At 40.6% G+C, this 15,471-nt stretch overlaps 1 protein-coding gene across 7 annotated transcripts in view; it reads left to right on the plus strand.

Annotated features, from left to right (window-relative positions):
- The window catches only part of SLC35F4 (solute carrier family 35 member F4), a 294,434-nt gene that overhangs the window by 42,041 nt on the left and 236,922 nt on the right, over positions 1 to 15,471 (plus strand). Inside the window, exon 2 of one of the 7 annotated variants that reach the window (XM_026456160.1) lies at positions 5,670 to 5,941. The exons of the other annotated variants lie outside the window; for them this stretch is intronic. Within the exon in view, the coding sequence (XP_026311945.1) occupies positions 5,752 to 5,941 (190 nt within the window). The 5' untranslated portion in view covers positions 5,670 to 5,751. The remainder of the gene's footprint in view (positions 1 to 5,669; positions 5,942 to 15,471) is intronic. 7 annotated transcript variants of the gene reach the window in all.

Here is a 15,471-nt window from a genome sequence, read left to right on the forward strand (position 1 = left end):
AAGTAAACAATAAATGAGCTAATTAGAGATTTGCTGAGAGCTATGAGGATAGGGTGGGTGATCACAATATTGTGAGGAGATGACATTTATGCTGGGGCCTGAAGGGTGAGGCTGAGGTAGCTGAGCAAGAGTGTTCCAGGCAGAAAGGGACAGAGAGGGGACTAGGAAACCTGGAGGGTGGTGAGTAAGGAGCACAATCCAAGAGAATGATGCCGAGAAGGTAGCTGGGGCCATCTCACATAGGGCTCAGGGCTATGGTGAGCAGTGTGGAGGGTGTTCTGAGTGCAGTTGAGGACTGTGGGAGTGTCATGATCTGATTCTGTTTTAAGATCTCTCTGGCCACTGAATAGGCAGCCACAGACATAAGCCTGGAGTTGCCCCAGAGAATTTCGAGCTGGAGATTCTAACTTGCAGTATATCACCATATGGATTTTTTGATGCCTGGGAACACTTAGGGGATGAAGTTGTAGATACAGAAGAGAGCAGACCCTGGACACCCCAGGCGCTAGCACTCGAGGCACCCCAGCCTTTAGAAATGTGACATAGGAGGAGAAAGCCACAAAAGTGATGGAGAAAAAAATTGACCTCAAAGTAGGAGGAAAACCAAGGGTGTTGTTTTAAGCCACAGAATTTTAGGGTAGGTTATTGAGCAATAGATAATCAGAACCCTAGGAGAGACCCTTTGGACATTATAGTCAGCTGTATTAAGGCAGAAGATCCACTGCTTTTTTGCATATAAACAGCAATATTGTTTCTTTATTGGGCTTTGAATTACTCATTTTTATTTGGAGCTAGTAATACGTTGGGATTTTCAAGCAATAAGAGGCCACGAAAAAACAAGAGAAAAAAAACCTTAAGAACTGTCAGATGGCTAACAATCAGAATTTTTTAGGTGACTATAGAGAATAACCTAGTTTACTTTGCCTTCTTCCCATAGGTCTGCAACTGTCTGCTAACTCCTTACACCTGCAGTATAATCACTGCTGTTCACAATGCTGACCTTGATTTTCTTTCTGTGTTTTGATTCTTGAATCTTATTTTAGTGTTAAGTGTTGCATAGGTGATACTGCAGAACAATGATGTAATTGATGGAAAGGTGCCAAGAAACACAGTAATAGGATAAAGAATATAAAGCAAAGGACACAGAAACTTACCTCTAGTCAGGTAACTACACAAATCAGACAATGTAATGTGCTCCAAGACAAAGGTAAAGTCTCTCAGGTCCCCAAAGTTTCCATGAGGTCTGAGCTGTCAGAGAAGCATCAGCATAGCCAGAGAACAGCCACTGGGTACCGACTGAGGTTTTGCTTGCCTCCTTGTGTTTGCCAGGCCAGGGCCAGGAGTAGGGCAAGGGAAGTCAAGAACCTAAAGCACCAAATCTAAAGAGACACCTACTCTCAGGGACATGGACATGCAGGCAGCATCAGTGCCTGAGAGTGAGCACCTCCTTAGGTGCCTCACTTACCCAACGCTATTCCTGGCCCTGCTCCCAGCTTCTCCCAACTGTTCTGGATTTCCTGTATGTTGGCCTCCTCAGAACTGATGCAGAACAATTCTAGCATATTTCTTAGTGATAACTTCAGCATCAGGTAAAATGGAGGTCACCTGGATGCTTAGACCAGAACCAGGCTTTCGACTTACTAGAAATCCCTTCCTGCAAATTAATTTTTCTAACATTGTAGTTGACTAGAATATTTGATTTAACCAACCTTCTCCAACCATGGTAGAAAGCAAAGAATTGACTATACTTGAGGTGCTCATGGTTGTCCACAGATAAACTTTACTTGAATGGACAAGTTCTTAAATGAACTTTACTATTGCACTTATTCCTCCAGGCTCCTTAATATCTTGCTTTAGTTTTACTGAATGCCCTTATTACTTGCTGTTATGGTTTGTATACTGCATGCGCACACCTTTTTTCTTACCATTGGAAAGCTATTGATAGTTTAAAATTTGCCTTTGCCCAGTGGTAGCCTTAGCTGCAAAGTGAATTTCTATACCAAAATGAATTTCTACATGAAACTGTAATCATTATTTGCCAAAAGAGCCACCTTTAGAATTTGGATTCTAGCATAATTTTCTATACTATCACAAAAATCCAAAAGCCTGGGAAGAAGCTGTCTGTGTGACTTGGAAGCTGTGGCTGAACTAGCATGCCTTTGGCTTGTTATAAGGAGCAAAACAGGACAATGACAGAACAGGCAACAATGGCAATTAAGGGTCATGAGTGAATTGTCTTACAAGTATGAAATAAGGCAAACATGAAAAAGAAAGTACTAATAACTGATAAAGTAAATCAAGCTGAAAAATTTAGGTCACATTAAAGAATAGGTGTTTTATAAGTCTTATGTGATAGCAAGCTTTCTCTTTTTGTTAACATACACTTCCAAGGCATTAGTGGCATGATTAGAAATCAGTCATTTCTCTATTCTCTAAGAATACCTGCATCTTTGCCAGGTATTCTTATTACTTCAATCAACTGGAATTTGTAAGACTGATGATCCTTATAGAAGCAGTGCCTTGTCATGAGATCTGACACAAAAAATACAATCCTCAGGGACTTACTGAGTTCATACTCTAAACCTTGAGAAGTTTTATCTGTTACCAGAAAGGAAGTTTTGTCTCCTCTTTATTGACACTCACTCATCAAATACATTTTCAAAAGAGTAAAATATTAAACGATGTAGTTTGTGGCATTATAGATACTCTGAAGAGAACAATTCATTGAAATTCAGAAGAAAACATTAATTACTGAGATGTATATAGCTTTTGAGTCACCTCTGATCATTGGTGAAAAATGTGTCTTGCATTGGCTTGTACATTATTTTTCTCTGCGGTGGCATGCTTTCTGTGCACTGGAGAATTGTAACTCTTGCATAAAGTATACCATTTTTCTCTTACCCAGACTCACATTTTGCCTTTAGTTGCTGCCCTAAAAACTCTTTTCAGCCTACTCTTATGTATGTTTATTTAGAGCAATCAATAATAATAAGCATATAATGAAAGATGTTTACATTTGGGCTGAATGGTATGCTATCTTTTTTATTATTTCTGTGTGTGTATGTGTTTCTAGAAACCTTTTCCTAGCAAAAGATCATTAAAAATCTATATTTGCTTTTAAATGCTTCAAGTTTTATTTTTCATGTGTAGGATTTTAATACCTAAAATTGATTTTTATTTATGATGTGGTATAGGCATACAAATTTATTTTTTTCCACAAAGATAACCAGTTGTCTCAGTATATTTATTGAATTACTCATCCATCGGTTCTCCCAGTTATTCTCAATTCCATCCCTCTCATATATTGGGTTTTCATATAGGTGTGGGTCTATTTTGGAATCCTTTATTCCATAAGACAACTTTCTAATTCTCTCATCAATACCACACAGTCCTAAGTACTGTAGATTTATAAGAAGCCTTGATATTTAGTAGGGTTAGTTCTTCTACTTCTTCTATTTTTGTTTGTTTGTTTGTTTGAGACGGAGTGTTGCTCTGTCGCCCATGCTGGAGTGCAATGGGGCTATCTTGGCTCACTGAGACCTCCACCTCCCAGGTTCAAACAATTCTCCCGAGTAGCTGGGATTACAGGCGCATGCCACCATGACCAGCTAATTTTTGTATTTTTTTTAGTACAGATGGAGTTTCACCATGTTGGCCAGGCTGGTCTTGAACTCCTGACCTTGTGATCCGCCTGCCTTAGCCCCCCCAAAGTGCTGGGATTACAGGCATGAGCCACCGCACCCAGCCTATTTCTTCTATCTTGTTTTCTAAAACTGTTTCTGTCATTCTTGGCCTTTTGCTTTTCCATATGCATTATGGAATCAGCTTGTCAAATTTCATGAACAACCTTATTGAAATTTTTGTTTGTATTAGATTTGATTCATGAATTAATTAGGAAATTCTCCTTATTGTTAAACATTGTGTGTCTATTTATGTATTTAAAATTTCACCATACAGTTGTATAATATTCTCCATATGATATATCTTTATATATTTCATTGTAATAATTTTTAAAATTCTATTTTTGAATCCAATATTATGGGTAAAAAGGAGTGTTATTGGTTTTAGAATATGGATCTTGTATTTCACAACTTGGTCAATCTTCTTATCAGTGCTAGTCATTTCTTTACAGATTTTCTTAGATTTTCTGCATTGACAATCATATTGTGTGTAATCAAGGACAATTTTGTCTCTTCTTTTCTAATTCTTATTCCTCTCAAATTTTTTAAAATTTAATGCATTGGTTAGGATGTCTGCTTGGACATTAATTAGCTGTCCATAGCAGAGATTCTTATCTTGAAACCAAATTTAAAGGGAATGTTTCTAATGCTGTACCATTCAATGTGATGCTTGCCGTAAGTTTTTGGTAAAGTCTCTTTATCAGGTTATCGGCAGAATTGCTGCAACTTACGACAAATGTACAACGGCAGGGTTATTGAAACAAGCTAGTACACATGTTGTACTTGGTCCTGAAGCTGTAATTGATATTCATCATCACTCTCTTCTGTAACCCATTCTAGAGTTCATTCATGCTTGCTTATATTGTGTTTAAGGAGTTCTAAGTTGTTTACTTGGTCAGTGACCCAGATCTCCATCCCTCAGAGGTCTGAGCCTTTGTTTATTTTATTTTTTTTAACACCTGTTGGACCGTGGTTGCTGAGATTTCACATTTAATATGACCACAGGACACAGAAGCACCATGAAACACACCCGTAAATTCCCTGATGTACAGACACTTTTCTTTCTGCTCTTCTTGTGTAGTATCAGTCCTAGATCTTGATTGCAACCAGGGTCAATAGCTCCCATCTTTACAGTGATCCTTTCTTTGCCCAGTGGTCTACTGGAATGAAGAGCTCATATGATTAATTGATTATTATAGCTTTGTGGTCAAGCCCCTTACTGCATCCTCTGGTAGAAGCCTCCCCTACCCTGTGAACCAAGGGGTTCACAGATCCTGTTTGTGGAGAGAAGAAGTACACATTCAGCAAGTGGGTCACTGAGCAGAATGCTGACAGGGCTCAATCCTACTTCACTGTTGGTTCCAGACCCATGAATTTTAGTTATTGGAGAACCCCCGACTTTTCCTCCAGTCTTGATGCCATGGGGGCAATTACTTCCTCCTTGTCTCTAATGATTAAGCGCTAACATCTGGCCTCTGCCATTATCAAATTCCACAACCTCATGTATATACTGATGTCAAAGTTGGGAGCCCAGTTCCACAGCAGTATCACCTGCTGTTAATTTTAACCTGCAGAGGACAGCCATTGCCTAGCTTCTCAGTGGGTCTGATATACCTCTCACCTGTGCATTCCCTATAGTTTTAATGAAGTAACGCTCCTTGGACCCTTCTGGAGAATACATTCAGCTGGTGAGTTCTCCAGCTGCACTTAAATCCTTTCTAACAGCCTCACCCCTCAGAGGCTTCTGACTCCTACCTCAATACTCCGCTGAGACAATTCCAAAATCTCTGCCTCATTCACTGTAGGCCATTGACATGTTCAATTTTTAACGGGCCATTCTAACCACACTTTTGGATCAGAATCAGGTGACCTTGCCAGAACATTAAGCTCTCAAATCATAGCACATCAATAAATCCTCCTCTATTCCCACTGTATTTTCTGCCTGTAAAACCCTGAAGACCTGTCTCATAAGTATTCTCCACTCTCCAGGTTCCAGCAGCACACATTAGAATCCTGCAGTTCCATTGCATATATCCTCATTTCTGCCACAGCAGAGATTTTATTTCCTTCCATGGGCTGTGGTGCAGCCTGTTCTGGAGGCAATAAGGGGAAGAGTGGTAGCTCTTGGGATGAAAAGCCTCTTCACGTGAAGCACCTGCCTCAGGTGAAGTCCTTGCAGCATCTCCAGTGGAAAGGAGGCCATTCTCTAATAAGAGGGAGGATGCTGCTTCTTCCAGGCTGGAGAATTCAAAGGGATCCAGGTATTCAAAATTCTCAGGCCTTTCTACCTCTAAGGCTCAGGAGCCCACTCTTATCAGGGCACTGGTTTAGACATAAGAGATCTGTTAGAGATTTCTGTAGCTCTACGATTGCAGTTAACTAAGGCCGGCCAAACAATCCTTATAATTCGCATTCCCCCATACTGTTCAAGTGCAGAAACCAGGGATTCATCTGTCGCCTGTACTTCATTTTCATCTACTAGAGGTGAGCCTTTTGATAGTGATATGGTCACTGGTGAGTCACTAGTTCCAGAATCCCATTCTGAACATACACTTCCTGTATTAACTCTCTTAGCTTGAGTTTTGCCAGAAAGTGGAGCCTGAGACACAGGCTTGCACTTAGGAGGTAGTTGAGAGGTGATTCCTTGGAGCTGGGGTGAGAGTTTCAAAAGAATAAAACAGAGGAGGGAAAGGCAAATGAAAGGTTTATTACCAAGTAGTCACTGTTGTGGGCAGTTGAAACTCAATCATGCCTCCTTCTGTGTAGTCTACAGAATGCAACTCAAATCATGCCCTCAGAGGAGGTAACAGTGGAACATTTATCTACAAACTCCCATCCCCCATTGGTCAAAGATTGCTGACTCTGCTTATACAATCCCAACAGTGAGTACTTTCTTAAATTTTGTGCTTTAGTCACTTGACTTGCCTCATTCTTATCTCAGCTCTGCCTCTCAGCTTATGAATATACAGTATTCAATGTGTTATAAGGTAGGCCCTATTGTACCTTTTGTTGTTACTACATCAGTAAATTCAACACAAGAAATTAGCATCTATAAAATGTTAAGAGATCGTATGTGTTTTCTGGTTCTGAGTTAGTAAACTGAGTTTCTTCAGGGGTTGGAGTGATGAACCCCAAATCAGGTAGGCCCTGAGCTAAGGTTTCTGAATAGTGGAAATTTAGAATACAAGGAGGTTCATTTTCTGCATGACTGGCAGGGCTGAAAGAGTGGGGGTGGATTCTGTGTTGGTGCCTGAGTTGCAGTACTTGATTTGCTTTTGCCCAATAACTATCAGTAGACAATAGCCTCCTCTGCAGTGTAGCCATTTGGCTCTGTTTAATGAGAAGAAAAACAAAGACATTACATTGTGTTATGAAGTTTGTGAAAATAGGATTTTACACGCATGGGGCCCAATGACAATTAAGAGAGAGATCTGCCACCATCATTGTGATTCTCCCTGGACTGCAGATACGTGAAGTGCAACTCTCCTCTCAGAGACTATATAAAATGTGTCTTGAAAGAACATGTTGCTGGGTAAAATGAAAATGCCCTGCATTAGGCCAGACCACCACATTTTTACTTCCTTCTCTTTTGACAGCTTGGCTCTCTATTTGCCTCCATATCAATAGGTTTTTGCCTTTGTGGTAACCCTGCATGCTGCTTCTCCCTTTTCCAACAGCCTTTTTCTTTACTACGTGTTGACTTTTCATCACTATCTTTTTTATTTCTTAAATTTCCCTTTTTCCACACTTAAAAAAATGTGTGCCTATGAGGAGGAATGTAAGAAAAGTTATTGCTGGGGACGTTGGTAACACTGCTCTTCTCGGCTAGTCAAACATCCTGGGAGATGCGCTATTTAGGGGGAGTTTCGGGTGAGGGACTAAAATGGAATAATGTGTGAGTAGGAGGGGGCTCCTGCAAAGGACAACGATGAATCCTTAAGTAAATAAGCTCCTTGCCAGGAGCTAGGTCATAGCTAGGCAAGCATCAGAGGTAGAAATAAGAAGGATCACATATTAAAAATTGAGAGATTGATTTTTCATTCCTTTTCTTTCTTATACATCTTAATGTTTTAGAGTTTGTCCCAGCCCTTGAAGTTAAGGGGACAGGTAAACACTCGCCTATGGTAAGAAATGCAATAAGAACCACAAATATGATTTTCTGTACATGACTTAGATGCCAATTTGCCAGTATCAAGGGAACGACTCATATCTTCTACTTCCCTATGACCAACTTATGGAAAAATGTGCTTCTCTTTAATGAGCATCATGTCAACAATTCAAGGAGTCAATTATACAGATGCTTAAAAACACCCTAATTAAATTCAGATGTCTTAGGAGGTTGGGCTGTGAGTTGGTGAAATGAATTTTGGTATCAGTTTAAATTGTCACTGAGACATTGGTATCTGTGACTTTGGGTGTTATTCTAAATAAAGGATTGGCAAACTTTCTGTAGAGGGTTAGATAATATTTTTCATTTTGCTGGCCATTTGGTGCCTTTTGAAACTAGTTAACTCTGCAGTTGTAGTGCAGCCAAAGCAGCTATAGCCAATACATGAACAAATGAGTGTGACTGTATTCAGTGAAATCTTATTTACAAATACAGAAGATTGGCTGGATTTGCCCCATGAACTGTAACTTGCCAACCCCTGTTCTAAATTGTCACTGAGATGTTTACATCTGGCAAAGCACTCCTAAATGACATTTAATTTTTAAAACAGAGATGTTTCAGTTTCCATGGCAAGCATCTCAAAGGGTTCCATGCAAGAAAATGCAGTCTCATTTAATTTATGTTTGCTGCATCACATTCTGCCCCTATTCCATCTCCACACCTGGGATCCAAATGTTCGGACATGACAACCAGTGTTTCAAACCCACCTGAAACCACGTTTATACACTTGAAAACCATTTACTTAAAGAGTAATGGCACACATTGCAGCAACTTTTCTTTCTTGGGTCATGGCAGCAACTATTATTTCATCAAATCACATTTGATTGAATGCATTCAGAATTAGTATTCATAATAAATTAATAAATAATTAATGAAAAGTACTGTTGGGAATGAGTTCTTTGATTTAAGGAAGGCGTCAGGATTGAGTTTGCAAACAGCATCTTTCATTTGTAACCTTTTCTACAGAGAAGAAAGACCGCTTTATGTTAAAAGAGAGTCTTGAATAGAGTTGGTGTTGAATAAACGTGTTCAGAGTTTGGACTAGGTCTTTGGGTTTGTCTTCGCTAGTTTTCCTGTTCTTCCTTAAACTTAGAGCAAAGAAACTGATGCCATTGCCTCTGCAAAAGAAAATTCTGAAGTTGAAAGTAATTGTTTCAAGGGCTAGCCCTAGGTAGTATATCTTTATTAAATATGTTTAATTAACTTGATTGCACATTTATTGATGGCCTACTATGTGAAAAGGGCTCTGACAAATGCTAGCAGCTATCAAAATGCAACAGACACATTTTCTGCCTTTCAGAAGTTTACTATTTATAACCAGCAGATGAACATGTTAAAGTTCAACACATCATACAGCTGCATCCTGGGCTTTTTCGGGCCAGGCCTGATTAGGGGTAACTGCAACAGTAAGCCTATGGTTAAAAACAGAATGGCTCTAATTCCCAATGCTAATGCTAGACTTCTAGACCCTAAAGTGTCCCCGCAACGATTTATTGGACAGTGATACAACCCCAGAGCATGGACCACCAAAGGGAATTTGCACCACCATGAGGAATCCATCCTCTTTTTCTCCCTTCCTGTGGTGTGGCCTGCTGCTGAGCCAGCCCTGCCTGTCTCTGTGATTCCCACCACAACCAACCAGGCCAGTGCCCATTGTCCTGGACTGTCCTGCTCTGTCAAACCCACTGATGCTGTGCATCTTGTTGGTGCATCCATCCACACACTTGATTGAGTGGCTTTTTATAGGTATTAATGCTTTTTATGCTTATAAAACCCCATATCTTATACAAAATTAATACTTCTAAAAATACTTTTTATAAGAAAGCATTAATATTTATAAAAATACTTTTTAAAAATTTGTTGAGACAGAGTCTCAGTCTGCTCACTGCAACCTCTGCCTCCTGGGTTCAAGCAATTCTGCCTCAGCCTCCTGACTAGCTGGGACTACAGGTGCACACTACCATGCCTGGCTAATTTTTGTATTTTTAGTAGAGATGGGGTTTCACCATATTGGCCAGAATGATCTCGAACTCCTGACCTCAGGTGATCCACTGGCCTCAGCCTCCCAAAGTGCTGGGATTACAGGCATGAGCCACCACAGCCAGCCTATAAAAGTACTTTTTATAACTATTAATGCCATTATAAGTTAGTTGCTGTGTGAGAAGGGCCATACTGCAGAGTGCCCCAGTAGGGCATGGTGTTGGGGTGGAGTTGGGCCATGATATTGAAAGGCCCTACTGTGTAATTGGTGAGAAGTGAGGACGCTGGATCTAACTGCCTGGGTTGGACCTGACACTCACAGACTGTGTAATCTTAGGTACATTCCTTAGCCTCTCTGTGCCTGTTTCCTCATCTGAGAGACAGAGATAATAATACTCCCATATCATAGGATTGCTCTGAGAATCAAATGAGTTAATCAAGTAAAGCACTTAGAACAGCTCCTGGCACATAGGAATCACTACACAGATGCTGTTTGCTATAACTGTTATTATTATCCCTTCAACCCTCAGGGAGGAAGGTCAGGGCCTGTGGTCTCAGGACATCCAATGCTGTTATCTCTATGACCAAGCAGTTGCATTATGTCATAGGATTATTCTGTACATGCGGTATTTTCTGTGACTGTCATGACTTCAGAAAAGTCAGAAGGCATTGCTCTTACATGGGTCTAGTTTAAGTCTCAGGAAGACTAAAGAATGCTTTTTTTTCTTCTTTGTCCATTCTATAGATGATGATGCTGAGGTTAACAAACTTGCCCCAAGTCATACACTTAGAAAATGTCAGAGCATGAATTTAAATCCAAATTCATTGGGCCCCAGGACCTCGAGCACTGGGTGAAATGCCACAGTTTCCTTCAGTGACATAGGACAGCTCCTTTCCTCCTCTCCTTGCCCCACTTTATCATATACTCCCAAAGCCTAGCTGCCTGGGGGCCTCTCGGATACTTGTGAATACATTTTGCGAAATATCTCCCTAAGCTGCCCTTTTCTAGGACTTAGTCAGAGGCCAGAAGAATAGTGCTGGTGGGCCAGAAGGGTGGGGACTGACGCTCTGTTTCTTTAGCATGATTTATATCTCGGTGGATACCGAGTGGCCTCATGTAAGTAGACTCTGAAAGGGAGGTGGGAGGGGAGGGGCACAGTTTGGGTTCCAGCTGGGCCACACTTTATCTGTAGTGCAGATTTACACTGCTTTGGATGTGAAATCTAAACGAGCCCAGCAGACATGATACCACCCAAGCTATATTTAGGAAGTTTTAATAGCCTGGCTTGGTGGTATCCCTCAGGGAATACACATCAGTGATTAGCTAGTGTCACTGCTGCTCCACTGGTGGGCAATCGCAATAGCAAGACATTTTTCTTCTCTAAAATGAATTTCTAAGTCAAATTCATAGCAAACTCAGACATTTGACCTTATTATTACTTTTTTTCTTTTTTCTTAAGAAACAGAATCTTGGTGTCTCACCCAGGCTGGAGTGCAGTGGCATGATCATAACTCACTGCAGCCTCAAACGTCTGGGCTCCAGCGATCCTCCTGCCTTAGCCTCCCAAGTAGCTGGGATTACAGGCGTGCTCCACCATGCCCCGCTAATTTTTAAATTTTTTTGTAGAGACAGGGTCTCACTATTATGCCCAGGCTGGTCTCAAACTTACTATTTGAATTGGAGAATGTTTACTGCAGAGTTAACTCACTCTCACTTGACTGTCGCTTGCCTCGTGAAAACTCTACATGCACATCCCACGTCTGCTAGCCAGCATTTTTGTTATGCAATGTTCTGTCCATCTTCCAGAGTTTCCTCTTTTTGTATTTATTTTCTTCACATCTTCCTTTTCTCTTTAGAAAACAAAGAAAACAGCTGTGAAGGTGCTTTAAAAGCTAAAAGCACTTTAGAAACTGAAAACACATGCAGAATACCACGTCTTCCACATCTGTGGTGGTCCTTTAAAGGTGGAGAGGGGAAGGGCTATTTGTTCAGTATCTGTTAAACGCCAGGCACTGATTGTTTTAGACCTCTTGGTATACATTTTATTTAATTCTCATAATACCTCTGCGATACCTACTCAGCTTATTCTAGAGCCGAGACAATTGAGGCTCAGAAAGATTATGTAACTTGTCCCATGTGACAGAGCTAGTAAGTAGAGATTCTGAACGTGAGCTCACACTGAAATGCTTCATCTTTCCACTCTATCTTTCCCCACCTTTCTAAACTATGGTGCTCAGTTTTGGTGGGAAATGAGGAAAAATTATTCTATTCAAGTGATAAGTACTGTGTAGTTAAGTTCAGAGAAGCTGCTGCCTTGGTTGTAATTCCAGATCCATAATCAAACTTCACTGAATCCTCTCTCCTGCTTAGCTCTGTCAGAGAGGTCTCTGTTACCCAGCATCCTCTACTTTGAAGTCAGGATATTTATAAGAAATATGTTTTATTTATTGTCTCAAAAACTGGGATTTGGGACAGAGCTTCCCTTAATAAGTCAGTTTGTCACCTGACAATATTAGAATTGCCTAATACTATACAAATCGAGACAAAACATTCATCTGCCTTAGAGGAATTATGAAGTAAGATGGGGCCACAACTTCCAGGTGTGTATAGTCTGAATGATCACTTTCACTTCTACATGGGGCAGAATGAGCCTTTTTCTTTGAGACTAGCCGAGACTTGTGCAATTCAGAGTTCTGACCTCTAAGCTAAGGCCTGGCCTTTTTGCATAGTATTCTCTGAAATACTGCATAGGCCATGAGCAGACACTGATAAGGTCAAAGAAGGGGCTAGACAGCTTACTATGGACAATCTGACATCTGTCAGGCACTAGAGACTTTGTTGCAGGAAGATTGGGCTCACATGATCCAGCGTGAAACATACCAAGTGTTGATACCAAGGACGGTGAGAAGAGAGGCTAAAAATGAGGACAGCCAGTGATGGTGTCAGCAATAATTTTGAGGGACTCCCTGTCCCATAATCTCCATCAACTTTTCTAAACTGCTGTAAACAAACAAAAAGTAAAATTATGAAAACCCACAGAGATACACACAATAGAAAATGTAAGCTTCAAATGCTCCTTAGAACCAGAAAGGACAGTACTATCTTATTATAGTACCTATCCAATAAGAATTTTCTTGGCCTTTTACATCTTCACCCTCACAGCTTCAACCTTGGGTGGGACACAGGTCAGAAACAACAGCTGGTAAGTGTGGGGAGCAAGAAGTTAGTACAGGTGTTAACAATGCCTCCTTCCCTAGGATGGGGGCCTAGCAGGCTGCTGGCTCGGGATGGAGGAGGGGCATGTGACAGGGAGAAGTCTCAGCTGTGAATGATGATTGGTCTGGTGATGACTGCATCCAACTAAACATATTTCAATATTGAGTTAAGACTACAATACTGATTTAAAATGACAGTAGATCATTCTTTTACCTAAGCATGACCACAAAAGTCAGGGTTAAGGGAAGGACCTGACCAGGTTTAAATAGAGTGGAAAAAAACAAGTTTTATGATTAAATCCCATGAGTCCTGCTTATTCAATGTGCCAGTTATAGTGAAGGATTGGCAGAAAGAGAAAACCCATTAAGTTACAGAGCAGAGTTTGCTGGAAGATGACTCGGTATGATGCAGCCTTTGATTAATTTTGTCAGCTTCGGGAAACACATTTTAAAGAAAGAATAATTAAGCCATGTGGGACACTGTCTCTGATAACAGTGTTTACCAAATAATGGTCATTTTAAGGGAATCACAGATGAACAATTTTTAAATATCAAGAGTTAAGCATTTGCTATAAGACTATATTAATTAGAATAAACTGCTGTAATCGAGAACCTCAAAATCTATGAGTTAAGACAGTAAAAGGTGATTTCTCACCTCACACCATGGTTTAATGTAGGCTTTGATGGGGGTGGATCTTCTGTACCACAGTCAGTCAGGGAATCAGACCCCTATTTGGGGCTTTAGGTTCTTTTGGGTCCTGGAGTCTGCTTCTTCTAGCCACTGCACAGAGCAAAAGAGGGCATGGAGTTATTTAAGGGCCGGGACTGCAAGTGCCATGAATCACTTCTACTCATAGTCTATTGGCCAGAAGGCAGTCACATAATTCCACCTAACTGCAAGGAAAGCTGGGAAATGTATCCTAGCTGTGTGACTAGGAGGCAAAGGAAACGGGGGGGGGGGGGGGGGGGGGGGGGGGGGGCGGAGGGAGGGAGAGACACTTAACACTGTCTCCCTTACATGCAAACTTTATGAAAACAATAGCCTATCAAAGCCTTGGTTTCACAGATACAGTGTTATTGCTTAGGTGAAACTGAAGTGGTAGAACCAAGAACTGTAATTCACTTTCTGCTGACCACATGGATCACTTGGAGGCAGGTTCCTGGTGGAATAAAAGGTGTGGGGATGCATAGGAGGAATACAAATAGGAGGAATACAAATCATTACCAAAAAGACATTGAAGAATGTGACTGGGCAAAAAATGCCACTATATAAATTCAGAGTGATTTAGGGCTGTTCAACCTCCTGTAGATTTCTGCTCAGTACATACAAAAAAAAAGAAGAAAAATGGAGTAAAATCCTTTTCCCCTTCAGGGCACTTCCCTCTAATTAGTCTGAAAGCCACTTAAAATGAAGTTGTTGATACTGGACTTTTCAGCAGTTAATTTCTTCATGGGAAAAAAATTTTCTTTTTGAGATGGAGTCTCGCTCTGTCCACCTAGGCTGGAGTGCAGGGGTGCCATCATGGCTCACTGCAGCCTTGACCTGGACTCAAGTGATCCTCTTGCCTCAGTCTCTTGACTAGCTGGCACTGCAGTTTTGCACTACGACACCCAGATAATGGCTTTTTAATTTAATTTTTTGTAGAAATGGGATCTTGCCATGTTGCACAAGCTGGAGAAAGAATTTTCAGGAGTATATTTTTATAAATCAAGTGGCTATTACTCTGTGTATTTCATTTTAATTTTTAAATTTTGATATTTGTTACCAACTAATCATTAACAGTTATTTTTGGCACAAAGAAAAACAGAATTTCCAGGTGTGAGTTTTTGTTAATCAATTAGTATTATGCTTTGCATTTTATTTTGATTTTTATAATGTGATAACATTCATGTCTTTTGACTGTCTTTGTCGTGATCACTTTCTATATTTGTGGTGGGTCAGAGGTGACCATGGAGCCAGCACACGTGGAGCAGATTCCAGTTGCTGTTTGACTTTGAGCCAAATTGTTAATCTTTCCATGCATCAGTTTTCTCATCTCCAAAATTATAGCAATAATAATACCTACCTCATAGGATTGTTGTGAGAATTAAAAGAATTAATATTTATAAAGCATTTATAATTGTGCCTGATATGGCTTGGCTGTGTCACCACCCAACTCTCATCTTGAATTGTAGTTCCCATTATCCCCAGGTGTCATGGGAGCGACCTGGTGGGAGGTAACTGAATCATGGGGGCAGGTTTTCTTGTGCTGTTTTCATGATAATGAGTAAGTCTCACAAGATCTGATGGTTTTATAAAGGGCAGTTTCCCTGCACACGTTCTCTTGTCTGCTGCCATGTAAAACATGCCTTTGCTCCTCTTTTGCCTTCCACCATGATTGTGAGGCCTCCCCGGCCATGTAGAACTGTGAATCTATAAACCTCTTT

This window comes from Piliocolobus tephrosceles, chromosome 6, assembly GCF_002776525.5.
Source record: "Piliocolobus tephrosceles isolate RC106 chromosome 6, ASM277652v3, whole genome shotgun sequence".
Lineage (NCBI taxonomy): Eukaryota > Metazoa > Chordata > Mammalia > Primates > Cercopithecidae > Piliocolobus > Piliocolobus tephrosceles.